This window comes from Podarcis tiliguerta (assembly GCF_965153285.1).
Source record: "Podarcis tiliguerta genome assembly, chromosome: 2".
Lineage (NCBI taxonomy): Eukaryota > Metazoa > Chordata > Lepidosauria > Squamata > Lacertidae > Podarcis > Podarcis tiliguerta.
Genome location: NC_139535.1, coordinates 120,631,006 through 120,658,758, shown reverse-complemented (window position 1 = coordinate 120,658,758; position 27,753 = coordinate 120,631,006). Strand labels below are relative to the sequence as shown.

The 27,753-nt window shown below is 43.4% G+C and overlaps 2 protein-coding genes and 1 long non-coding RNA gene across 7 annotated transcripts in view; 2 read left to right on the top strand and 1 right to left on the bottom strand.

Annotated features, from left to right (window-relative positions):
* Nucleotides 1–892, top strand: part of PBX4 (PBX homeobox 4) — a 48,175-nt gene extending 47,283 nt beyond the window's left edge. For all 4 annotated transcript variants that reach the window (XR_014508269.1, XR_014508270.1, XM_083428300.1 and 1 more), the window contains one exon: nt 67–892. Coding sequence is in view for 1 of the 4 variants with exons in the window: in XM_083428299.1 (XP_083284425.1) it covers nt 67–159 (93 nt within the window). In the remaining 3 variants the exon portion in view is untranslated. The remainder of the gene's footprint in view (nt 1–66) is intronic.
* On the bottom strand, nt 27–11,929 carry LOC310671938. The gene is made up of 3 exons (XR_014508295.1): nt 11,799–11,929; nt 7,869–7,987; nt 27–1,237 (listed from the first exon to the last, which is right to left on the bottom strand). It is a non-coding gene; the product is annotated as an uncharacterized lncRNA (long non-coding RNA).
* DSN1 (DSN1 component of MIS12 kinetochore complex) lies at nt 11,878–27,694 on the top strand. Of its 2 annotated transcripts, none has more exons than XM_083428297.1 (12): nt 11,878–12,151; nt 13,310–13,346; nt 14,680–14,737; nt 15,899–16,261; nt 18,620–18,693; nt 21,978–22,050; nt 23,160–23,247; nt 23,798–23,857; nt 24,869–24,940; nt 25,592–25,739; nt 26,211–26,298; nt 27,266–27,694. In XM_083428297.1, exons 1-12 carry the CDS (start codon nt 12,003–12,005, stop codon nt 27,361–27,363), a joined length of 1,308 nt encoding a protein of 435 aa, XP_083284423.1. In that variant the 5' UTR covers nt 11,878–12,002; the 3' UTR covers nt 27,364–27,694. The 2 variants fall into 2 exon arrangements, with proteins under 2 accessions (XP_083284423.1, XP_083284424.1); XM_083428298.1 differs by lacking the exon at nt 11,878–12,151 and adding an exon at nt 12,188–12,291.
* Nucleotides 27,695–27,753: the final 59 nt, after the last annotated feature.

Here is a 27,753-nt window from a genome sequence, read left to right as displayed (position 1 = left end):
GAATGGTTTAGGATGCAAGTAACACCTTGTGGACTTAACAACAAAATGCATTTATTCCCTCTTCAGGCTAATGGCAGCTGGCAGGATGCTACTACCCCTTCATCAATCACTTCACCTGCCGGAGATCCCGGAAGCATTAATTCAGATGCGTCTAATTAAATTTTTTAGGACCTGTTGAGGAGAGGAAAGAGGTCGTTAGTGTAACTTGTCAATGTTGCTCTTTTTTTGCCAATACTTTTGATTCTACAACTTGACACACACAGCTAATTACCTCAGACAAAAGAAAAAGAAAAAAGAAAACCAATAGAAGATTGTGATTATATATGGACACCTCTCTACCTCTCGGCATGATGTGCTTGAGTCTTCTGGCTTCTGCCCTTTGGATTTTAAAGGAACTGGCTTCATTTACCAAACCAAATTCCTTTTTTAAAAAGAAATATCACTTTTATGCTTACAAGTCTGAAAGTGTTTCTCCAATGAACTTTGGAATTTGTCTCCATTTTTCCAATTTAAAAAAATAGCAACTGATTTTAATTTCTATGTGTTTTTATTATAAAAATTCTGTTCTAGATGCTAGTTACTAACAAATAGCCCCTCTTGTATTGTAATTGTATGCGTTCTCTGTATTGTAATTTTGTATAGGAAGGCTTTTTCTTTGAACTCATTAACCAGAACAGGCCATTGCTTTACCAAAATGATTGTTGGACTTTGCTCTCGAATAGGAATTTCATCTTCTGTGTCACTCTCATGTAGTTCTAATTTAATGTCTTAGAGTAAACACAGACTTCCTTGTGAATAGATTTTTGTGCATTTAGAAAAATGTTAATAGCAAAGTCCACCACTTTCAGTTGAAATTTTATCAAAGAATAAACTTCCAAAGTCCTTTTTTTCCTTTCTGCCTCTTTCGAAGCCTTCCTTCATGTTTGTCAGCTAACAGCTTCCTGGCAGGTGGATGAAGAAAAGAAGGAAATCTTTTGCCCTATAAACAAATATAGTTACCTATGAAGGTGCTTGGACAGATGAAGGTACCGTTGTTCCTGTGCTATGACATATAGGCGAAGACAGAAGCAACATTTGGTAGAGCAGTAGAGCGTTTGCTTCAAACTTCTCTTTCTTTTGGAAACTGAGCTCTCGGGATGCTTGTGGGGAAATGATTCTGAACGCTTGTAGCAAAAGCTCACTGGATGGTGCTGTTTAGCTGGCACCCAGAAGCCTCTCCTATATCTGTAGCAGAATCCTGCATGTAACTTTATAAAGAGATGTTTTATGAATGTGATGAAAGCCTAGATAAACATCTCTGCGATGATTAAAAAAATTAAGAGCCTAAAACTAGTAATCATGGCTTTCTAGTTAGGCCAAAATGGGAAAACGTGGTTAATTAGGTAACTTCCTGGTTTAATCATGAGTCATATAAAGGCTCTCACTCAGTTTGCAAGTAAAAGGCTTGTTCATATCTCTCTTTTTTTAAAATAATATTTATTGATTTTCCAAAAAACACAAAGTTACAAAAACAAAAAATTCAAATACAATAAGATAAAAGAAAAGAGGAAAAAATAGAAGAAAGAGACAAAAACCAAAGTATACACAAACAAAAGTAATAAAAATCCCACACCCTCCCTCCACCCTTCCCATCAGCACAAAAAGAAAAGAAAAGCAAAAAGCAAAAACATTCAAGAAAAGAATAAATCTCCATCCTTCAACATCTATTTTCAAATAACTTATTTCCTCGGCCTCCTCCCACCTCCCCTTCTGTATTCCAATTATTAATCAGGTCAGCAAATTCTTTCCGTCTTTTACTGCTTACTCACTTATTTACCTTAATCCATTTATATCTTATTCTCTTATCAACATCACAATTTAAGTAAGCATCTAAAAAGAAATTATCTAAACTCCAATTCCCTAGTTAAAAACAAAACAAAAACAAAAAACCCCAAAAAAACCTTAAATCTTATACTTTTAAATCATATACCTTTATATCTTAATATCTTATATCTTTATGTTGTTTCCACTAAAGCCAAATAGTCATTCCACCATCTCCCAATTATTCTTAATCATACCATATTATACAAATACTATTTTTAAAAATTCCCAATTTTCCCCACCATCTCATCCCCCTGGTGTCAGGTGCTGCCAGTCTTTTTTACCAGTTTTATCAGTCTTTTCTGTCAGAATTATTCCCTAACCCGATTCCCTTATGTCCGAGGCTCTCAAATCGTCTCCCTGGACTGCCTGCAAATTTCTTTTCCGGCCTAAAGTTAAGTCCCAAAGAGCTTCTTTCCCAACGTCTTCTTTAATTCTCTTCTGCACGCTTACCCAAACTTCATATTTCAGTTCATAAGCCAAGAAATATTCCAAAGCGTACTCCACAGTCTCTTTGGGATTACAGTTGTCCATTCTTTCAAACTTTCCCGCAGTGTCACCCTCCAGCATATTAATCATCCATCTTGCATCACTCAGTCCACAAGGGCTACTGCCTTTCCAATTCTGCCTTTCAGCCTCAGTATCCTCAGCCTCAAATTTGTCTCCATCAATTTGAGGCTCTATTACTGAGGTTTCCACATAAAAATCCTCTTGCAAAATCGGATCCGGTTTTGATTGCTTCATCCTCTTCTCCAGTGCTTGACTTTGTAAATTTGGTTCCTTTTCTCGAGCCTCACTTGTTAGGTTGTTCCCATTCTGTACCAAAGTCAATACATTCTTCCTCAGATCAGAAACACTCTGTTCAAAAATACTCAGTTTGTTTAAAATGTCATTCAGTAGAACTGTTATTCTTTCAGCCATGTCTTCAAGCTTATTTTCCCAGTATTGTCTGCTGCCCCTCAAGGTCACTTCAAAACCTCTTGTCTACCATCTGGTCGGAATTTTCCATCCACTGTAACGATGTAGCAGTTCCAGTACCCAAGCAGGCAACATTTAGAAACTTTTAACAACAATTTACTCTGGTTATTTTCCATTCACTTCCGTTACAAAAGTTTGCCGTTCCGCTCCTTTTTTCTTTCAAAACCCACAAGTCAGTGCCAAAAAATATATGTCTCTGATCCTCTTTCCATTAAAATATAGTCCATACCTCCGTTATTGTTATTTTAAATTATACAGACTGACAACCCGGTCCCAGGGTCCGAGACGGCAGTAAATTAAGTCAATTTTTACTGTCCTGCAGGGCTCGAAAAACTATCAAAAGAATCTCCCCCTCTTCCCCTGCTTCCGAGGGGGGGTCCAAGAAAATTAGATGGTAAAATTATTCACTTTGCAGAGCGCATTTCAAAAGCTCCGCTTTATAGCAGCTTTGCTTTAATCTTTCTACAGAACGGAAGGTGGGCTTCCTGTTTATACCTTCACGTTCAAATGCCAAATTCAAGTAATTTGTAGTCCAATTCTGTTACTTACGAAGTTTATTTAAGTCCAAATGTCCACAGGAAAAGTCGGCGCTTACTGGAAACAGCTGTGCGGCTTCACTCCCTGAAAACAGCGATCGATTCGATGTGCTGTGCCGCTCACCCCACGTCGCTCCGGAGCCCCGAAACCGGGGTCTCCCCGCGAGTAGGGGGGCACTCAAGGCACGAGCCGAACCCCAAAGGCTTGTTCATATCTCTACTTACTAAGCTGAGATATGATTGTCCAGACTGCAGACACCCATTTTTACCCTATGACCATTCAGTCTTAAAAGAAGCATATGCTACCAGGGAGAGACTAAATTGTTATGTCTTCATGTCATGTTTTATTGTTACTGTTCATTGTGTTTCTTAAAACACCTTATGCTAAGGTAGCTTGCAGAAAATAATGCAAAATTTAAAATGCAGAACAAGGAACAACGTAATAGTAAAAAAGCATCCATCCCATAAATGCCTATATCTCGGCACAGCAGCCAGCTAACAGTGCCAAACAGAAAGATCATAGAATCATAGAGTTGGAAGAGACCACAAGGGCCATCGAGTCCAACCCCCTGCCAAGCAGGAAACACCATCAGAGCACTCCTGACATATGGTTGTCAAGCCTCTGCTTAAAGACCTCCAAAGAAGGAGACTCCACCACACTCCTTGGCAGCAAATTCCACTGTCCAACAGCTCTTACTGTCAGGAAGTTCTTCCTAATGTTTAGGTGGAATCTTCTTTCTTGTAGTTTGGATCCATTGCTCCGTGTCCGCATCTCTGGAGCAGCAGAAAACAACCTTTCTCCCTCCTCTATGTGACATCCTTTTATATCTTTGAACATGGCTATCATATCACCCCTTAACCTCCTCTTCTCCAGGCTAAACATGCCCAGCTCCCTTAGCTGTTCCTCATAAGGCATCGTTTCCAGGCCTTTGACCATTTTGGTTGCCCTCCTCTGGACACGTTCCAGTTTGTCAATGTCCTTCTTGAACTGTGGTGCCCAGAACTGGACACAGTACTCCAGGTGAGGTCTTACCAGAGCAGAATACAGTGGCACTATAACTTCCCTTGATCTAGATGCTATACTCCTATTGATGCAGCCCAGAATTGCATTGGCTTTTTTAGCTGCCGCGTCACACTGTTGGCTCATGTCAAGTTTGTGGTCAACCAAGACTCCTAGATCCTTTTCACATGTACTGCTCTCAAGCCAGGTGTCACCCATCTTGTATTTGTGCCTCTCATTTTTTTTGCCCAAGTGCAATACTTTACTTTTCTCCCTGTTAAAATTCATCTTGTTTGTTTTGGCCCAGTTCTCTAATCTGTCAAGGTCGTTTTGAAGTGTGATCCTGTCCTCTGGGGTGTTAGCCACCACTCCCAGTTTGGTGTCATCTGCAAATTTGATCAGGATGCCCTTGAGTCCATCATCCAAGTCGTTGATAAAGATGTTGAATAAGACCGGGCCCAAGACAGGACCCTGTGGCACCCCACTAGTCACTCTTCTCCAGGATGAAGAGGAACCATTGATGAGCACCCTTTGGGTTCGGTCAGTCAGCCAGTTACAAATCCACTGAGTGGTAGCATAGTCAAGACCGCATTTTACCAGCTTCTTTACAAGAATATCAAGGGGCACCTTGTCAAATGCCTTGCTGAGATCAAGGTAGGCTACATCCACTGCGTTCCCTTCATCTACCAGGCTTGTAATTCTGTCAAAAAACAGGTTCAGGTTAGTCTGACATGACTTATTTTTCAGAAATCCATGCTGACTATTGGTGATCACAGCATTCCTTTCTAGGTGCTCACAGACTGTTTGCTTAATGATCTGCTCCAGAATCTTCCCTGGTATTGATGTCAGACTGACTGGGCGGTAATTATTTGGGTCCTCTCTTTTCCCCTTTTTGAAAATAGGGACAACATTTGCCCTCCTCCAGTCTGCCGAGACTTCGCCTGTTCTCCAGGAATTCTCAAAGATGACTGCCAGTGGTTCTGAGATCACATCTGCCAGTTCTTTTAATACTCTTGGATGCAGTTCATCTGGCCCTGGAGACTTGAATACATCTAAACTAGCCAAGTATTCTTGTACTATCTCCTTAGTTATTCTGGGCTGTGTTTCCTCTGCTGAATCATTTCCTCCAAATTCTTCAGGTTGGGCATTGTTTTCTTTATCAGAGAAGACTGAGGCAAAGAAGGCATTGAGGAGTTCAGCCCTTTCTGTGTCCCCTGTTTGCATTTCACCATCTTCTCCTCTGATTGACCCCACTTTTCTTTGTTCTTCCTTTTGCTACGAACATACCCATAAAAGCCTTTTTTGTTGCTTTTAACCTCTCTAGCAAGCCTGAGTTCATTCTGTGCTTTAGCTTTTCTGACTTTGTTTCTACACGTGCTGGCTATTTGTTTGAATTCCTCTTTGGTGGTTTCCCCCCTTTTCCATTTTTTGTACACATCTTTTTTTAATCCTAACTCAGTTAAAAGTTCTTTAGATAGCCACCCTGGCTTCTTTAGGCACCTTCCATGTTTCCGTCTCCTTGGTATTGCCTGAAGTTGTGCTTTTACTATCTCCCTCTTAACAAACTCCCAGCCATCATGAACTCCCTTTCCTTTTAGTATTACTGTCCATGGGATCTCACCCAGCACTTCCCTAAGTTTTATGAAGTCGGCTTTCTTAAAATCAAGAAATTGAGTCCTAGTATGCTTGGCTGCTCCTTTCCACTGTATAGTAAACTTCAGAAGAGCATGATCACTCGCGCCTAATGATCCTTCCACTTCTACCCCACTAACCAGGTCATCAACATTGGTTAGGACCAGATATAAAATGGCTGCTCCTCTTGTTGTTTCTCCCACTTTCTGGACAACGAAGTTGTCTGCAAGGCCAGTGAGGAATCTGTTTGACCTTATGCCCTTGGCTGAGTTTGACATCCAACAAATATCCGGGAAATTGAAGTCCCCCATTACTACTATCTCCCTTCCTTTTGCATGCTTGGCCATGTGTTCCAGGAAGGCATCATCTATGTCCTCTGTTTGGCTTGGGGATCTATAGTAAACTCCCACAATGAGGTCACTGTTATTCTTCTCTCCCTTAATTTTGACCCAAATGCTCTCACTTTGGCTTTGAGGTTCTAAATCTTGGATCTCTTCACTGGTATACACATCCCTGACATATAACGCCACTCCTCCTCCTTTCTTGTCTGGTCTGTTTCTCTGAAATAGATTGTATCCCTCCATTATTATCTTCCAATCGTGGGACTTATCCCACCAGCTTTCAGTGATGCCTATTATGTCATATTTAGTTTGCTGTACCAAGAGCTCAAGCTCATCTTGTTTATTTCCCATGCTTTGCGCATTAGTGTACAGACATTGAAGTCCATTAATCATTCCCCCGTGTCTCTTATTTAAGGATATTTTTCCTCCCACCACTAGGTCTGCGTGCTGTTTGCTCCATTTGGTCTATGACATTTGGATGATCATCTTCATCAATTGATAGACTCCTACCTTCAGGAGCACTGTCTCCCTCCCCCACATTAGTCAGTTTAAAGCCCTCCTGATGAGGTTTCTGATATTTTTGGCAAAAACATTCCTCCCAACCGTTGTGAGGTGCAGCACATCGCTTGCCAGAAGTCCATCTTCAAGAAACTGTAGTCCATGATCTAAGAATCCAAACCGTTCCTGTTTACACCATTTGCGAAGCCAGCTGTTCACTTCCACTATTTTTCCCTCTCTCCCTGGGCCACGTCGTTCAACTGGGAGGACAGATGAGATGACAAAACAGATACTGTCATGTTCTGTCAAATGCCTGGGACCAGAGAAAGGTCTTGTATCTGCACCCAAAAGTTGTTAACGCTGGTGCCAGACAGCCTCAACATGGCAAGCGTTCCATAGAGTGCACCACCAAAAGAGCTCTTCTCCCTTGTCACCTCCCTGTGAGCATCTCTTAGGACACTCAGAGGCTCTTTTTTGGCTGACCACTGCAAGGCTACATGTAGGATCATATCTGGAGAGGTGCTCCAGCAAACATGGAGGGCCTGAGCCATGCATTTTTCTCCCAAGTTAAAATCAGCACATTGAATTAGGCTTGGAAACATGTGCAGAGCTAGTGCAGCTGGACCAGAGCCAGGGTAACATGATCATACTATTTGGCCCCTGCATTCTGCACTAGCTGTGGTTTCTGAACTCTTCTGAGGCAGCTCCAGACATGGTGCATTGTAGAAGTTACTAGAGAGTGATAATTGAAATCTAGTTATCCTTAAGAGACTAACTGGACCACCAGCTGAAGTGTGTGGGATGCATTCTACATTGTGAAGCTGCCTGTATCTTCGTTGACAACGTTGGATTTAGGAGAACTTCCAAGCCATGAACATCTTTCTTTCAAGGTAGTGCAACCCCATCAGGAAGTGGCTGATATTAAAGTATGTCTCTTGCCCCACCCCTGAAGTAGCTCCCTGCAAATGGGAGGGTGCTGAGTCTCAGCAAATGTAAAGTCCTCAGCCTCAGAAGCTGAACTACCTGGACCAGTTGTCAATCACAGAGGTGCTTAAGGTGGAGCAGAGGCAAGATGGAATTCAGGTCACAGAATCATAGAATTGCAGAGTTGCAAGGGACCCAGGGGTCATCTCAGCTTTCCTCTAAGGGGCACAAAAAAGATACAAGTTTGATTGGGATTGTACTTCAATTGCAACAAAATGTTTTCTTTCAGGGATTGGCTTTTTGTTTGCGTGCTCAATTAGAATCTTGGTCTCTTAATTTTTTCTTGAAAACTGGGTGTGGCAGAAAGCCTGTTTTTTCATCTTGTTAAAACATATTTGTTCTACAGGACTCTCTGATGTCGTGCATCTTGATCTCCTCTACAACCAGTGTGGTGTAGTGGTTAAGAGCGGTAGACTCCTAATCTGGTGAACTGGGTTCGCGTCTCCGCTCCTCCACATGCAGCTGCTGGGTGACCTTGGGCCAGTCACACTTCTCTGAAGTCTCTCAGCCCCACTCACCTCACAGAGTGTTTGTTGTGGGGGAGGAAGGGAAAGGAGAATGTTAGCCGCTTTGAGACTCCTTCGGGTAGTGATAAAGCGGGAAATCCAAACTCCTCCTCCTCCTCCTTTTTCTTCTTCTTCTTCTTCTTCTTTGTATGTGATAGTTGTCATACAGGTCATGGTTACATTTTAGGATTACATGGACTTACATCTTTCAAGGCTAAGACCAGCAGAGATTCCTTCATCCATAGAATGTGTTGCAACTACACAGCCTCCAACAGGCCCCATGGACCAGATATATAGACTAGATGCATCTAGTCACTGATGCCAATCTATAGCTACTGGGACATGGAGATATGAAAATGTTTCTTTGCTGCATAAGCTTCTAATGAGAAGCTAATGAGAAAAATGAAAATTGGATGAAGGAAATCTTAATTGTTTTCTGACCCTGAGTCCTATAAGTTTAAACTCTTAGGGTAGCTGTTTCTTTCTTTGAGTCATATTTAGTTTCTTATTATAAAGAGCTCTTTTAATACATCCTTCAAAATACAGAATGCACTGATGATTGATTAAAAAGATGCCCAAGAACAGCTGTGAATACAGCTCATATTGCAGTTGTGAAATTATTTTAAAATCAAGCATGAGTGTAAGCTGTGTGATCTGATATACTTGGAAACTGCCACCTTAATTTCAAGGAGGGGTTCTTAGCTAGCTGAAAGTGGATTTTCAATTGTGTAAAAGCCAGGATGTATTATTTAACACTGTGTTTGGCATTGTTTATAGAGACAGACAAGCAATATTTTAGAACTGAAAGTATTCCAATATTATAATTGCATTAACCCCTTTATACCCAGAAACCTCCCGACACAACAGGACAACTTCAAAGCTATCCAAATCAACAAAATATATTGGTGACATGTTTCTAGATGAAATTTATGTAGAAAGTCCAGAGTCTATGTTCTGATACCACTTTCAGAAAAATGGCCTGGAGTACCATCCAAATTCACAAGCCATGCAAAACTAGATTGGATTGAAGCACTAAATGATATAACTCTCACATAAACCATGTTCCAGGAAATTTATATTATTTACAGAAAATTGGCCCAGAAAGCTATCAAAGTGAACCCAATTGAAATCACATTGTACCAGATGGGAGTGATGTAGGAAGCCACAAAATCTACAGAAACCATGTTCTGTTTCCAGGCAAAATGTGTATTTCAGGAAAGGGACCTGGAATGCAAATTTACAAGCCATTCAAATCACTCTTATGTTGGAGCAAATGGGAATGATGCAAATCCCGCAGAACTTCAACAGAATCCACATTCAAGCACCTATTCCAGGCAATAAAGTTTTTGATTATGGCTGCAACCCCAACTTCTGAGCTAACCCTGCCAACCCATTTGAGACATCACAGCCGTGAAGCTCCCTGGGTGACCTTGGGCTGGTCACTCACTCTTAGCCTAGCCTACCTCACAGAGTTGTTGCAAGGATGAAATGGAGAGGGGACACTCTAAGCCATCTTGAGCTCCTTGCAGGAAAGGTGGGATACAAAGACAGACAAGAATACAGTGGTCCCCTGGTTCTCAAACGCCTTGGTACTCAAACAATGAGGAACCCAAACTCTGCAAACTGTAAGTGTTCTGGTTTACAAACTTCTTTTCAGAAGCCAAACATGCTCCGTTTTGAGTGCCACACTTCCGGTTTGAGTGTTACGCTTCTGATTTGAGTGCCATGCTTCCATTTTGAGTGTTGCGCTGAGGTCTGTCTGTCTTTGCTATTTATTTTGCATTTTTATTTCTGCGGCTCTCTTTGTTTTTGTGACACTGTGGAGCCCAGTTCAACTACTGATTGATTGATTGTGTGACTGTATTACACAATCAATCAATGTATTATTGCTTTCATTTTATGGATCAGTGGTCTCATTAGATAGTAAAATTCATGTTAAATTGCTGTTTTAGGAGTTGTTTTTAAAAGTCTGGAACTGGTTAATCCATTTTGCATTACTTTCTATGGGAAAGCACGCCTTGGTTTTGGAACGGACTTGTGGAACGGATTAAGTCTGAGAACCAAGGTACCACTGTAGCTGATGGGATTGGTGCAGTAAGATCCCAAACTTTCACAGAATCCAGGCTTGCTATCCATTGTAGTTAAAGGATGAAGCCAGAAAAATTGGCCAAAACAACAATGCGACTTGAATTTTGGCGGTATTCTGCTAACAAGTTATGCTACTGAATGACCTTTACCTGCGTAATGTGATTTACGCACCCTCTCCCTGCATCCCCCCTGAGGGTTGGGGGGATCCCCCTCCAGGCGCACAGGGAGAGGAAAGGGCAGGGAAGTTACATTGTGCAGCTGAAAGCTGCACTGTTATAATTCATTAGTTGAATAGCACCCTGGTTTGGGTTTCTTAGATGTTGCCATTCCAGGCATTTCCCCCCGGAAAAACCTTTATGCCCAGAACAGGTATTGGAATGTGGTTTTTGTGGAAGTTTTGTGGTTCACTGCATCCGTCCTGGCCAGTGATGTGTGGCTGGTGAACTTGGCTGGTTTGCATAGCACCAAAATAGGCAGGCTGGACCCAGGAGGCAAACTGAGGCAGCTGCCTCAGGTGGCGGAATCCAAGGGGGTCCTGCTACCATGGATGAACAGAGATTTCTGGGGAGATTTCTCAGGGCTCTCTCAAAATCTCCTCTGAACCTGGAAGATGCAGTGGAAGCTGCACAACCCAGGTAAGTGAGGGGGGTGGTATCCTTTCACCTCAGGTGGCGAAATGGGACACCCTGTCCCTGGCCAGGCCCTTCTGCTCTGTTCTGGTTGAGCTCGGGTGTGATGGAGTTGATAAAAGAATACTGGAATGGTTCAGATTTAGGCTGAGGGAAGCGTAAGTAGATCAACCTGAGGTGTGTTTTATATGAGAGCCTCAACCATCCCTCTAACCTGTACAGTGGTACCTCTGGTTACAAACTTAATTTGTTCTGGAGGTCCGTTCTTCACCTGAAACTGTTCTTAACTTGAGGCACCACTTTAGCTAATGGGGCTCCCGCTGCCACTGTGCCGCCACCGCTGCACGATTTCTGTTCTCATCTGAGGTAAAGTTCTTAACCCGAGCTACTACTTCCGGGTTAGCGGAGTCTCTAACCTGAGGTGTTTGTAACCTGAGGTTCCACTGTACTGTTCATATTGGAATGCACTGCAAGGCTGTTGTCTTTCCCTTAAATTCTGGCCACTTCTGTGTCTGTTGCTATGCTTTCTTTCTGGGGATGGGGGCAGGGGAGGAAGGGCAAGGTGCATGGCAACTCCACTGAGACCCTCAATTTCTCATTTTCTGTTGGGAGCTCTTTATTTCCTCTGTTGGGCAAAGTGTTGACTTGTGGGGCACTTTGCAAGACACTCTGTTGGCAGAAGGGAAAAAAGGTCACCTAAAGTCATCCTGCTGTCAGTTGATTGACAGGTCTGCTGCTTTGCCCACCTGTCAAACTTCGGGTGCAAACCTGGCTCCCGGCCGCCGGAAGTTCCTTTGCCCTGGGCGCGTCTGGGTGTTTCGCTACACTTCCCGAGGCGGCGTGCGAACCTGCGCCTCGTGGGCTGCACAGCCCTGGCCTCCGGGTGGCCGTGGGGCGCCTATCTGGGAGCCCGGAGGCTCCTCTGCCGCTCAGTCGGGGGGGGGGGCTAGATGGCCCCGGGCTCGGCGACTGAGTCCACTGGAGCCCAGGCCCCGCCCCCCGCCTCCCTCTCGACTCGCCGCTTCTCGCGCCTTTCTAGCTCTACGGCTCCCAGCCGCGCCCGAGGGGGCGGGGAAGAGGAAGACGCGCATGCGTCGGGGTAAGCCAACCTCACCTTCCCAGAAGGCTCTGGGGCCGAGGGCGGCTGGGGCGCCGGCGCGCATGCAGGGCGGCGGGCTAGTTTGATTCTGGCGGCAGCGGCGACGTCGAAATGGCGGCGGCGGCGCCTCGTCCCGGCAGGTGACGGAGGGCAGCGAGAGGGAGCCCGGCCGGGGGCAGCTTCCGCGCCTCGGCCTTTCGGGCGGCGGGGGCGGGGCGCTGTTCGACGGAGTCAATCCCCGGGCGGCGAAGGCCGTGGCCTCTCAGAGCAAAGCCCGCCGCGCCTTTCGGGGGGGGGGGGTCCCAGAAGGTCATCCAGCCCAACCCCGAGCGATGCAGAGGGAGGCGCACAAGTAGGCGGGCAAAGCAGAGAAACGGGCGGGGCGCCATTCTGTACTTGCCGCTGCTGTTCTGAGTGAAGCTGGTTATGACCCTCTTTATTTGGAAAAAGTTCCATTTTAAGCAAGGGTTTGTTTCTGTTGCTGCTTGGGGCCTCGATTGCGAGCGCTGCTCTTGGTGTTCTTGCTTTTCTGGATGCTGTTTTTAATTCTGTTTGTGTTATTTTATCTACAAATGTAGATAAAACCTACACTTTTATAGATATATTGTATAGCAAGATGGGCTACAACACAAATAATAAAAACAACAGCAGTAGCCTTAAAAGCAAAATAAAAGCATCAATAAATACTGATTGGATTTTTTTTTTAAAGAAAAACAAAAACCACCCATATTGTAAAAACCTGTCTAAACAAAAAACAGTTTTCAAGGGTGATTCCTGCGGAACTGCTACTGGTAAGGAATTGCAGAGGACAGGGCTTGCCACGGGAAAGGGTCGCTCCCTCCTGGAGACCAACCAACCTCAGGGGCTGCATTGCTGCTGTTTTTTGTTTCCTTGGCTTTATAAGCTGTTGACCATCCTTTTGGAGGGGAAGAATGGGGTTGAATAATTAAAAATAAATAAAATTTACTACAGGAAATGCTAATGATAACACAGGTGTGTAACATGTAGGTGCTTTGCAAAAGTTAAGTGGAAGGTGAATTGGTCCTAGTTGTGGGAGCAGAATGTGGTGTGGGAGAAATGCAAGGTGCAGTGCATGAGGTATTGGAGCAAAGGGGTAGAAGCCCAAGGCTTAATTTTTGTTGTTGTTGAACTTTTCAGTACAGAAGACTGTCTTCCAAAGGGCATCACCCAACAGGTAACACAAGTGTTCTTTACCAGCTATAAAGTGCATGAAACTTAATGCCGCAATAACAAATTCCAAGCAATCCATACTTAGGGTTGCTACCCTGCTTTCCTGATGAATTCTTCGTTTAAATAGTTGCAAGAAATTTGGAAACCCAACAGGCACAGTATTTTTGAGAATGCTGCACCTGTTCAGTTGCTGCAGCTGTTAAAAGACATTAAGCTATGCTAAAAACATACACGGTGGCAGTCCGATTTCTACTATAATAATAGGACAATGTGTGAGAGCCAGTTAATAAAATAAGTATTTGTACATGACAAAAAGACAATACTGTGCCCATTTCTTTGTAGCATAAAAGTGGGGTGTTTAGTGTGAAGTATATCTGTAACACAAGTGACAGGTCTGGCTATGCATTTCCCTTTTTTGAAAAAAAGCATGTCCTAATACCTTCTAGAGCAATTGGGCACATGTGTATATTATGTGAAATTGGGGCACTAATCATGTTTGAGGTCACGACTGATTTTGGACAGTGTTGCAGGGAGGCATTTCTAATCTTTTCTTCAAGGGTAGCCTTACTTTTCTTTTTTAACTTATAGTGGGTATTTCCTATTATTTGGGGTAATTTTAAAATGCTCACTTTTTGCTCCAGATGTGGATCACATACGGAATGTAGTTTAATGGGAATGTGGCATTTATAATCATACTGGAATATAAACACAGTTTGAAACACTGTGTTTCTTTTCTAGTTTCTTGTCACAATGGCTGCCTAAATCTCCAGGCATTGGTTATTTTTTCCATAGGTATGGATTATTAGCTGCTCTTTGTGTTATAGGTTTTTGCTTTTTTCAGTGGATGGATCATTGTTGCTTTTGGGTTTGCCTTCACATTTGTAAACCATAATCTGAGGCTTTAATCCTGTGCAATTTTTACTGGGTTGTATCCAGTGAATTTGTCCCATAAGAACTTCATTTTACACAATGAGACTTACCTCTCTCTCCTCTCCCCACCCTCCCATTCTGTTTTGCCCCTGCCCTGGAGGAGATTTTGGAGCTGTGGGCATGCAAGGAAAGGAAGTCATGTTGCTCAGAGGGAGGGAGGCCCTTGCACTAATGGGACTTCATCGGATACAACACACTGAATTTGATGGGACTGCTTCCATGTAAAATGTGTGCAGGATTAGGCTTTAAATGATTTAACAAGTTATTACATTGAGCATTGAAGGTTGGGCTGAAATTTAGGAAGAAAATAAATAAATAAATTACATCACTGCAAAACCTGTAGAATCCTGTGAGGAGGAAAAAAATGTCTGATAATGTGTAATGAGAAATATTCATTTTTTGTTTAGAACTCTTCTAAAGAAAATCAGCCTGGCTTTGAAGATAGAAAAAATGTTGCAACATTAGGTAAAGGAATTGATAGTTTTTGAATTGTTTTACATGTTTACTGTATGCATGGGTGCTCTGTTGCCGAGGCAGGAGAAACTGAACAGTTCATTTCCAGTTATTAAAAAAATAAAATTGCGATTGAAGGGGGAAATGTAATATTTTGATAGCTCAAAAGTATGCCAACTAAACTCTGCTAATAGATAAGAAACTGGGATCTATGCAGCGAATTCATACTTCCCATCTGTATCCTCTGTATACACCACAGGACTTCTTAGAATCTCACTGCCCTTGAATTGCAGTTTAGGTTGCAGTCCTCTGCAACCTAGGAATAAACTCCACTGATGGTAATGGGGAGATCAGTAAATAAAAACAAATAAATTGATGATTGAAATTGTTTGCCTTAAACTTGTACAGCTTCAGCTCATAAGCATTGCTTTCCCAGTTGAGGCTCTTCCCACAACTGGGATGCTTTGGGATTAAAAGCACTAAACCAGACAACAATGCTGTCAGGGTGGTAATCTGACAGGTTACTATTAAGCAAGCAGGGATACCATTTAGTGATTTTTATTTTCCAACCTCCCATCTTCCTGGGGAGGCCCACCTGGCCATTCCATAGAGTCCTTTGGCAAACCCTTTTTTGTACTCCCAGACATTTACAACTGTAGGTTCATTTTACATAGCCATTACTGCTGATGATCCTGCAATTCTATTTTTAGAAAAAGTTGTTTTGGCTTTTTAAATCTGATACATAGTTTTGATTGGGTTGCCTTTGCATTGTATTATCTTGTGAGCTGCCTTCACTGCCCCTGGTAGGTTGAAAGGCATGTTATATTTGCAGTAATAAATTTGATGTGCCTGTGGAAGAAGGAACTAGAACTAGTGTGCCTACACATTAGATGCCATGGTGCTACAACATGAACTTTGGCACTGATTGGCTTAGAAGCTGTTCTCAGGTAGCCAAAGTTCTCCTCTTCACCCTCTTGATCATTCAAACTGGTGGATCCACAGTGTATTCCTATGACACCTTCAAGCCCTTTGTAATGCAAAATAAATTCATGCATTAATTTAAATGTCAACTGCCATTGTTGTATACTTTGTTGCCATTGTGTATACTTGGATGTGCACTTCATAGTGTTTCAAGTTTTTTGCTTAGTGTTTCCTCTTTTCCCTTCTTTCTAGAAAATGTGTGCAGTCAGGAGAAAACGGAGGCAGGATGTGCTTCTGAGCCAGATAACATTAGATTCAGCTGTGGTATCCAGAGTGACCCAGGAGCCAGTCACACTCAGGTGTTAGCAGAAATTGGCAAGAGAAAATGCAGTCTAAGCCCCAGTCCAAACGAAGGGGATGCCCACGGCCCCAGCCCTAAGAAAGGACCTCTGCAGAATCTTGGTCCTGGATCAGGACAGGCTTCTACTTCATTTAACCAATCCTTTGGCCATCTCCCTAACCCACGAGTCATGCGTCATTCCTTGAATCGCTACAGTTTGAAGCTGGGCACTAATCGCCGGAAGTCTTTGCCTCCTCTTCACATGGATGTTTCTGGTATGTTTTCAGCATAATGTCACAACTAAGCTGGGGCTAGGTTAATAATAATAATAATAATAATAATAATAATAATAATAATAATAATAATAAATTATTTGTACCCTGCCCATCTGGCTGTCACTCTGGGCGGCTTCCAACAAAGATTAAAAATACATTAAAATGTCACTCATAAACAGGGCTGCCTTCAGATGTCTTCTGAATGTCAGGTAGTTGTTTATCTCTTTGACATCTGATGGGAGGGCGTTCCACAGGGCGGGCACCATTACCGAGAATGCCCTCTGCCTGGTTCCCTGTAGCTTTGCTTCTCACAGTGAGGGAACCGCTAGAAGGCCCTCGGAGCTGGACCTTGGCATCCGGGCAGAATGATGGAGGCAGAGATGCTCCTTCAGGTATACTGGACCAAGGCTGTTTAGAGCTTCAAAGGTCAGCACCAACGCTTTGAATTGTGCTTGGAAACGTACTGGGAGCCAATGTAGGTCTTTCAGGACCGGTGTTATATGGTCTCGGCTGCTGCTCCCAGTCACCAGCTGCCGCATTCATAATTCTATAACACCATTGTATAACAGTGCCCCCAGCTCCTCTAGATGGTCCAGAAGGATGTTATGGTCTGTTGCCATGGAGACCCAGGAATGTCAACAACAAGACTTTCTCACTGTAATAATCGACTCTGGTGCCACAAACACGCTGGTGCCGTGACTCGGATACGAACCGAGGTTGCTGCGGACACAGCGCAGAGTACTAACCACTATACGATCACATGTGTGAATGTGGCGCCCAACGTGGGGCCCGAACCCACGACCCTGAGACTAAGAGTCTCATGCTCTACCTCAGTCGGTAGAGCATGAGACTCTTAATCTCAGGGTCGTGGGTTCGGGCCCCACGTTGGGCGCCACATGGTCAACGGTGTTAACGGCCGCTGAGAGATCCAGCAGAACTAGGAAACAGCTTTCACCTTTGTTCCTAGCCCGCTGAAGATCATCAACCAGTGCGATCACTATGGAACTATAGAAGAAATATTCATTACTTACAGCAGCAGCTAAATGTATTATCCCTGAACAGATGCAACCCTGCATTGACTGGACTCAGTACTTCCTTAAAAAGGGCCTTTCTGTTCTCTGGATAAAATTAATGTGCTCAGCTACATATAGACCTCTCACAGGTCTGGTACAGATGTAACACTTGTTCTCTGCAAACCATGGTTTTCAATTTGGAAATCAGCCTCAGAAGCACGGACCTCTGTGGAATGATTTCCCTTCCTCCTCCCTGGTGTTATAATGGTTTTATATTACATGTGTGCTATTGCAAATAATACCTAACAAACCAGGTCCCCAGAAGGCACAACCACTTCAAATCATGGTTTCATTTGATCTCAGGAAAATCTGGCTTGCAGTGGTGCACTTGGGCTTCTACTGTAGGTGAGTCATAGGGACACACTTCCCATTGTTGATCTTTATTTATTTCCTAGATGAGTATTGTAGTTTTTCCTTAAAAATCCATGATATTGTGGAGGTGTGCCCCCCCCCCGAAAAACAGGAGGAAAAAATAATATTTTGTAGGTTTTGACTGAAGATAGTGGATTGTGTGCAGTTGATGACCATTTCGCGTGAGGATTCTGTTCCCTGTCACCTCACACGTTGGTGGAACACACATACATCTTATCCTGCCCCATTACGCCCTTTTAATTACATTTTTGGTGATGTTTACGGTCACTTCCGGGTTCAGTGCTGCACGTGATTGTGAGTCTTTTGGACAGGCATTAATCGGTTATCACTTGTAGTGTGTTCTGGATGGTAGCTGGAAGTGGCTTGTTTCTCAATAAGGTGGTGGTTATGGATGCACTGTGATGTCCAAAAAGTGCACTTCCTGCATGGACTAGTAGAGACTTGTGTTAATGGCAGGATGAAATCCATTGTGGGAAATCTCTTTCAGGCCTCCTCCTCATGGGTCCAGAAGATGATTCAATTTCTCTAATTTGTATTAAGGAAAGCCATATGTGTTACTCTTAATGGTGCAATGTTATTATACGTGTCTGGAAGTAAGTATCCCTGTGATTAGTGGGTCTTACTCCTAGGCAAGTGTGTGTAGGATTGTAGGCCAGGTCAGTCACAAATGCTGGGCATAATGGGGAGCCAGATGAGATATCTGTAGTAGTGTTATTGATGTGAAGAAACAATCTGTATCCACGTCTGATAAAATTGTGGTGGATGGCAAATGGTTACAGCTTAGCAATCAGGTATGCTTTGATTACGCAACTGTTTAATGTACTGTACAGTACTGAAAAGATGTTAAAAATGCACAATTGAATTATCTGGCTAGTGTTATTGGAATTTAAGTGGTATTGTGCTTAACTTTCAGAACTGAGTAAAGCAATCAGCCTGGACTTGCCAGAGACAGACAGAATGGTGGAACTTCTCCACTCCAGCTTCCGGGTAAGGCTGTCTGTCTCACAAAAACGCTCTCCTTTCTACTCTTCATTAGTTCTTGCTGCTGACCTTTAAAGCCCTAAACAGCATCAGCCTTGTGTACCTGAAGGAGTGTCTCCACCCCGGACACCGGGGTCCATCTCCCAAGGGCCTTCCTCACTGCGAGAAGCGAAGTTACAGAGAACCAGGCACAGGGCCGCCTCGGTAGTGGCACCCACACCGAAGGCAGCCCTGTATGGGGAAGCCTTTTAATGTGTAATGTTTATTATGCTTTTATATTTGTTGGAAGTATTAATAATAATAATTTATTATTTAAACCCCGTCCATCTGGCTGAGTTTCTCCAGCCCAACAGAATTGATGATGATGATGATAATAATAATAATAATAAGCGATCAAACATCAGACATTAAAAACTTCCCTAAACAGGGCTGCCTTCATATGTCTTCTGAAAGTCAGATAGTTGTTTATTTCTTTGACATCTGATGGGAGGGCATCTCACAGGGCGGGTGCAGCCTGGTTCCCTGTAACCTCACATTTTGTAGTGAGGGAACTGCCAGAAGGCCCTCCGCACTGTACTGGGCTGAACGATGGGAGTGGAGACGCTTCTTCAGGTATACTGGGCCAAAGCCATTTAGAGCTTTGAAGGTCAGTACCAATACTTGAATTGTGCTCAGAAACGTACAGTGGTGCCTCGCAAGACGAATGCCTTGCAAGACGGAAAACCCGCTAGACGAAAGGGTTTTCCGTTTTGGAGGTGCTTCGCAAAACGAATTTGCTATGGGCTTGCTTCGCAAGACGTAAATGTCTTGCGATTCCTGGGGGTTTTTTTTTTCCGCTCCTCACCCCCTTTTTCTAAGGCACTAAGCTGCTAATTGCCTTTTAGCAGCTAATCCGCTAATCCCTTAAGCCTTTAATAACCGCTAATAGCCCTAATCCGCTAATGGGCTTGCTTCGCAAGACGAAAAAACCGCTAGACGAAGAGACTCACGGAACGGATTCTTTTCGTCTTGCGAGGCACCACTGTACTATGAGCCAATGAAAGTCTTTCAGGACCGGTGTTATGTGGCTTCGGCGGCCATTCACAATCACACGTCTAGCTGCCGCATTCTGGAATAGTTGTAGTTTCTGGGTCACCTTCAGAGGTAGCCCCACGTAGAGCGCCTTGCAGTAGTCCAAGCGGGAGATAACCAGAGCATGTTCCACTCTGGTAAGACAGTCTGCGGGGAGGTAGGGTCTCAGCCTGTGTACCAGATGGAGCTAGTAGCAGCCCTGAACACACACCTCCATGGATAACTGCGTCCAAAATGACTCCTAGGCTGCGTATCTGGTCCTTCAGGGGCACAGTTACTCCATTCAGAACCAGGAAGTCCTCCACACCTGCCTGTCCCCTGTCCCCGCAAAACAGTACTTCTGTCTTGTCAGGATTCATCCTCAATCTGTTAGCCGCCATCCATCCTCCAACCACCTCCAGGCACTCACACAGGACATTCACCGCCTTCACTGGTTCTGATTTAAAAGAGAGGTAGAGCTGGGTATCATCTGCATATTGATGAACACCCAGCCCAAACCCCCTGATGAGCTCTCCCTGCGGCTTCATATAGTTAGATAGGCAGGGTACAAATAATAAAAATGTCATTATTATATTCTGCAATGTGTTTCTGTAGCTTCCCCATCTTAAAACCAAGCTAACGTGTGTGAAACTGCATTCCGCAGTCACACGCACTGTTACGACACACACTACATGGAATGCTCTCCCTAGAGAGGCTAACCTGACACCTACTTTACTGTATTTTTGGCACCAGGTGAAGATCTCGTAACATTGCTGATACTATTTTATTATTGTCTCTGCAAAATAAGAGTAGTTTGGCAGTTCTTCAGCTTTTATGCCTGGGTTTTAGTGTCCATCTGTCTGTCTATACCCAGCCAGAGGGCGGGGTATAAATAATAAATTATTATTAAATTATTATTATTATTTTACAGATGGATTTGATCTATTGCTGGCTTTTAGTTATTTATAGTTTTGCTGAGTCGTGATTTTAAATTTGCTTGTTTTACTGTCTGTCACAGAAAAAATTAGGTGACCCAAATTGCATAGAATAAAATTGGCTTTATTACTGTTTATTCATTTTTATGTTAGTGTATGAGGCTTTAATTGTGGCTTTACAGTGTCGTTTTTACCATATCTACTCAGAAGTGAGTCCTATTTAATTTAGTGGATTTTCTCCCAGATAAGGGATTTTAAGTTTGCAGTTGTAAGCTGCTCTGTATTTTTGGTGGGACGACTTAAGAAAAGCAGTAAACTAAAAAATCACTGGTCTTATTCATTCCTTGCCCCCACCCCCTTTCAATGTCTTTCAGTCTACCTTGTGGTCTCCACTCTCAAATTTTAGATTGTAAGATTCCTGGGACACAAACGTAGCTGTTGTGTTGTGCCTGTCTTTTTTGCCACTGCTGTAAATGCCATGTATGTTGCTGATGTTGTCCTAATTATCCATTTCTGTCATGTTTTCCCCTCATCATTGGAGTGGATTTCCTCTTCCAACTGGCAGGTGCAATGTATTAAAATTAGCTTTAGAACCTCGGTCTCCACAGTTAGAGGCTCCACCTGCCCTCTTAAAGTTATTTGACCTGTCACTTCATATGCCTGTGGAGCTCTGGCTCAGACCCCAACTTCACTTGACTATTTCTGAGTTTCTACACCCAAACTTGGGCACTGTGAACTCTTTAGAGCTTGGCATTCCTTGCATCTGAAAGCTTTTTGTCTGCTGTCTCATATTTTTTAAAAATTGCCCAGTAATGTGCTGAGTGTGGTGCCTCAGCCAGCAGTCTTCATCTGAAGCTTGGTGGAAATCCAGCAGCAGGTAGAGGCAGGGCCAGAGCCCCAGAGAGAGATGTGCCAGACACAGGAGCTGTTACCTAGCATTAACTAAGAAGGCTAACTTGCTTGAGGGCCTCCAAACCAATTTTATGTGGGTCCTCATGGCCCAACTGATGTTTTATCTTAACAAAAAACCACAGTTTGCAACAGTATCAGCATGCAACACCATCTGGAGAATCACAGGTTGCTCATTCCTGGTATAGAGAATAAAAGGGCATTTGTGAGTAAAGACGCTGACTTGGCCACAATACTGAAAAAGCCTGCATTGATTTTTTTGTTTGTTGCTCCTCTTTTCTTGTGCTATTTGATATCTGCCTTGTTCCCTTCTAGTAGTTCTCTGTCTGAATGCTATGAACACTATGGAAGCAAATGCCCCCGCTTACAAGTATTTTTCTTTCCCCTCCCTCCTAGTACTCTGCCCGGAAACTTGAGTGCTCATTAAAGCAGACTGAAGGTTTTGATCCTGAAACTTTTGAACAGAAAGGTGGGTCTTAACATCAGTTGACTTAAACAAAGAAGTGTGGCATAGCTGAAGGATGCATGGAAGTCAGTTTTATTGAGGGCCTAAAAATTATTCATGACTGCCTCGGAACTGAAGTAGCTTTGCAAAAGACGCAGGCCAGTAGTACACTGTTGCTGTTATACACCTTTGCTTTCCCTATAACCCCATTGCTTTAAATTGTTGAGCTTCAATTCTGGTGAAGTAATTTAGAAAGCTAGGACCATCTGTTAAGGATCTACCATAGGTGCAATACAGTAAGTCCACAACTTATGTGCGTTTAGCTTGCGTGCATTCAGCTTTAGTTCTGTGGCAAAAAAAGAAAAAAAGGGGGCAGGCTTCTGGGAAGAATGACTTTGGCAACCCACATGCCATTGAACCCATTGTGTTTTGACAATACATGATTTTGGCTTTAGGTGTGATCCCTGGAACCTAACCCCCCTGTTGTTGCAGGCTTACTGTACTCCCGTGTCAGTCTTTAGAATGCACTGGCTATCTTACTCTTCACCTTCAGTGAACACTTTTCCATGTTGACTTGGCTGTGGAGAAAAGCCTCAAGAGAAAGGCCCTGACTCTGAGGGAGAGGCCCTGCTTGGCATGCAGAAGGTCTAAGTCTCAATCCCCAACGGGGAAAGATGTCAGAAACTTTCTGTATTCCTGTGTGCCTTGGAACCTCTGTTCATTGCAGGGAATTCTGAGGTATATTCTGGGGTGCATATCTGGTTCACGCAATGCTCTAGCTAGGAATATGAAATGAACTTAAGCTAGGTGACCATGGTTCCGTTTGCCTGGTACTGTTTACTCCAGGGGTGGGGAGCCTTCAGCACTCTGTAAGTTGCTGAACTACAACACCTGTCAGCCTCAGCCAGTAGGGCCATATAAGGCTGATAGGAGTTGTAGTCATGCAAGGAGAGAGAGCCAGAGGTTCAAATTGAGCTATTGACCCTGCTATCACATTATGTGAACATAGAACATAGAATACGCTGACTTGCTCCCTGGAACAGAGATGAAAAACAACTGTTTCAGCCCATATTAAGTTGGCCCCTCACATGGAATTTTTGTTTACTATGATTTCTCTTTATCTCTACCTTCAGTGAACCTACTTTCAGAAGATCTGAACCACTGTACAAAGAAACTCAAACTAGATGGAACTCTGCAAAAATGCCTTGAGGACTCCCAGGGGTAATGGCTACTTGCCCTTCGTCCCAATCGTGCACTTAACACAATCCTGGGTTGATTGCCTTCTTGGTTTTCACTTCATCACATGAAGCTGTCACTCAGGCTAGTAAAATCTTAGCTAAGCTTCAGGCAATGGCCTGTGAGCAGCACCAGAAACTGCTTTTTTAAACAGGAGAGCGAGATACAGTAAACCCACAATTTGCACACATTTAATTTGTGTGCATTCAGCTTTACACACATGGTAATCATCAAACTTATGAAGGTTGCAGACTAGCATAAGATAAAAACATGTGAATAAAATACGCACATGGTAATTAAAAACAACAACAAAAATAGAAAGGGAGCAGGCTTCCAGGAAAAATGACTTTGGCAATGCCACCCTTCATTTAACCCAATGGGTTTTGACTAAACATGATTTTGACTTCAGGTGCGATCCCCGGAACGTAACCCTCGTGTTAGTTGTGGGCCCACAGTACAACACCGCAGTAACACACTGAAGTTACGAGGAGTCCCTCTGCCATACTTCATAACCATTTAAGTCTTTCTATTTTAGGGGCTTAGCAGATCCAGTGCTGAATTCCATGGTGGCTGCCTTAAAGGAGACGACAGTCAGGTAAGACCTATCTAGGCTGGGGTCTATGATTTTATTTTGAATATTTTATTCATATATCTTGGAACTTCTCAATAACTTGCGGAGGAGTATAATTTATGTGCAATCTTGTCCCATCATAGAACCATAGAATCATAGAGTTGGAAGAGACCACAAGGGCCATCGAGTCCAACCCCCTGCCAAGCAGGAAACACCATCAGAGCACTCCTGACATATGGTTGTCAAGCCTCTGCTTAAAGATCTCCAAAGAAGGAGACTCCACCACACTCCTTGGCAGCAAATTCTACTGTCGAACAGCTATTACTGTCAGGAAGTTCTTCCTAATGTTTAGGTGGAATCTTCTTTCTTGTAGTTTGGATCCATTGCTCCGTGTCCGCATCTCTGGAGCAGCAGAAAACAACCTTTCTCCCTCCTCTATGTGACATCCTTTTATATATTTGAACATGGCTATCATATCCCCCCTTAACCTCCTCTTCTCCAGGCTAAACATGCCCAGCTCCCTTAGCCGTTCCTCAAAAGGCATCGTTTCCAGGCCTTTGACCATTTTGGTTGCTCTCCTCTGGATACGTTCCAGTTTGTCAGTGTCCTTCTTGAACTGTGGTGCCCAGAACTGGACACAGTACTCCAGGTGAGGTCTGACCAGAGAAGAATACAGTGGCACTATTACTTCCCTTGATCTAGAGCAAAGCTACTCAGTCCTGCCCTGTTTGTAGGGCGTACTAGAGGCTGAATAAAAGAAAGTCCTTCACACGGCACATAGTTAAAATATGCAGCTCTCTTCCCCTGGAGGCAGTGATGGCCACTCACTCAGAGGGCTTTGAAATAGGATTAGATCTATGAAAGAGGTTGTGTTCTGCCTTCATGGACTGGAGGCAATGTTCTTCCTCCACAGTTGGAAGAAGTGTGCTTCTGAATATTAGTTGCTGGAAACCACCGGAGGGGAGGGGAGGGCTCTTGTGCTCAGGCCTTGGCATTAAAGGAAACAGTCTGTTGTCTTTTCTCTTCATTCTCCAGGTTCTCTGCAGAGGATCACGCCTGGGAGGAACTGCTTCTGTCTTACCAGAAAAATGCAGAGGATATATCCAGGTTAGAGCGACCATCTTCCCTTTGACAAGGCAACTAGAGGTGGTCACTAAATTGAACTTTGACCTTTGAGCAGAGCACAAGTAACACAGAGGCTGTAAAATTAACTCAGTGAAAAGAAACTTGAGAAGCTTAAGGGGGTGTCTGCAAAAAGAGGACAGAGGTCCACAATATATGCCTGACTTTGGTACCCAGGTCAAAATTTGTGGTTGCCAGGGCCCTGACTCTCTAGTTGTTCCTGACCTTATGCCTCCTTGCTTCATTTCCTAGTTCCAAGTTTGTAGCTGGAAAAAGGTGGTGGGGAGGCAGGGGAGGTACAGGACAATTATAGTGCCTCAGCAGCACTCTGACCAAGCAATTCAGCTGTGAAGCCGGCGAAGGGGCAGGGATTATCATGCAATTGCATGGACTATTCTTACCATGATGAAAGCAGGCTCATCAAGTTTGCCAGAAGGCAGTTACACACTTATATATGTGAACTTCTTGGCATGCTCACTGTGCTAATACAAATGTGGGTGCTAGATCAGTCTATTGGGCTGTATTGTCTTGCCTTGCCTGTATTGCCTTGCCCCCAGATATGAGCCTATAAACTTGCTTCCTGATGTTAGTATGCTGGATGGCATCAGCTATTAAGCACTGAAACTTGACTTTTAGGCAGCTACAGGAGTACAAGTTGAAGCAAGTGCCAGAGGAGCCTTATAGCTATACTGGGGCATCCCAGGCCCATGTACTTCAAGCCAAGCCAGACTACCAGAAAATACTGGATTCTCAAGGAGAGGTCTTTGACTACATGGAGCTAGTGGTGAGTCATGTTTGAAGATCCAGGGCAAACAAAAGGAAAACCTTGTTCACAGTTAAATCATGGAAATTGTCACCACAAGCTGTAGTGATGGCCACAAAGGGGATTAACAGAATTCACAGAGGATAAGGCTATCCGTGGCTCCTAGCCACAATCGCTGTGGTGTTGTTACAGTTATATATTTGTTATATATATTTATTTATACCCCGCCTTTTTTCCTGATGGGGCTCAAGGCAGCTTAAAGGTAAAAACTGCTAAAAACATAGTCAGATAGAATTCAGGTTTAAATGGAGCAGAAGGTGACAGGGTCCACTCACCATGGAAAGGTGGCTTCTGATTTCTGTTGCTTAATAGATCTGGATGTTCTTCTGAAAAGCAAATCCTAGGAATATCCAGATGAAACTGAAAGGGAAGCCTGTCCTTTCTTGGGATCCCATTGTTGGGTTCTGACCTTTAAAATGTTTGTTTCCTTAGCTAGATGAAGTCCATCAGATGGTGAAGGTTTGTCAAAGTTATATAGAAGACGTTACACGGTATCTTCAGAAGCTATCAGTGCAACTTGGTAAGCATTTATTTTTAGCCATGCATTGATTATGGCTGCTTAACCAGCAAATGTAAAATAGTGCCTTAAAAACCCCCTCTTCTCCCCATTAAGAGCATGTTCACTCGACATTTTTCTGATGCATGGGGGTGCACCCCCCTTCCATTAGAAAGTAGTGCAAGGGTGTATTTTGCTACATCTGCAGCATTTGGAAGACACTGCATATCCTATGTGAACTTTGTCTCAATTCCTGGATAAGTAGAAAACTGAAAGTGATCATTTGTTCTCACATCTTACAAATTCAGTTCAGATTTGATCTTTTCAGCCCTACCTGTAGTTGTTTATTACTGGGGGGCTTTAAATATCCCTGGCTTGTAGGTCTGCTCTAATTAATATTTTTGAAGTTGCCAGGATTGTTGGATCTATGTAATAAAGGTCTCTCATTTTCCTAAGGTGCTAATGCAGAGTCCTGGGCTGTTCTTTCCTATACTGCGAATTTCCATGTGCTTACACATCCCCTAATTTTCAAAGCTGATAGCTATTTGTCTTACACATGAAATGGTGTAATGCTCCTTGACCATTATTTTTTAATGTATATTTTAATTGCTATTTTTATTTTGTATTTTTAGGTAAGCTGGATTTTAATTTATGACTTTAGCGGTTTTTATGATTAGGTGGTTTACAGACTCATACATAGAAGTCTAGAAGGCAAATTATATTTGGGAGAGACTGAATACATTATTTGTCCAATTTACAGAAACAGATAATTGGGGCTGAGGAGAGAGAGGATTTTGACTTAATCCGCAGAGACTATGTGGCAGTTCCCACAACTTAGGCTAGTCAAAAAGCTAGCTAGTCCTCTTACAAACATGAAGCCTTGCAAATAAATAATTTGCCATAAATGTGCAATCTGATGGTCTCTGTTTTTGCTGTATTCTAATCATGAGAAGCATCTGGAGGCAACTAAGGATTCTTGTTTCAATTTCAGCATCAGGGACTTTCCAGAACTTAGAAAATTCACCAGCCCGGAAACTGCTCAGACTTCCCCCAACAACCCCATCTGTGATCCAGCCTCCAGAGGGGTAGAGCTGCATTCTTCTTCCATTTGCAAGCTTGGGATGCAACTCCACAGCTGCCCACTTCTCAGCACTATGGCCCGCTTTGGGTTTGATCTGCACTTCAGGGACGGTGGCATTCTTGCCCTGCAGCGCAAAAGGATGGGGCAGATGAAAATAATGTTCTATCCTATTGGACAGATCCTTGCTGGACAGTAATACTTCCATTCTTCCAACCAAATAAGAAAATGCTCCCCACCCCCAATTGCATTGAAGCACAGGACACTCATCGTTCCACAAACTTAAAAGAAGATGACAATGGATTTTCCAATCACAATTCTAACTGCAGCTGTAAAATGGTACTGGCTTTTATGCTTAAGACGGCCCTGATGACCAGCGCCAACTTAAAAATTTGTCCTAG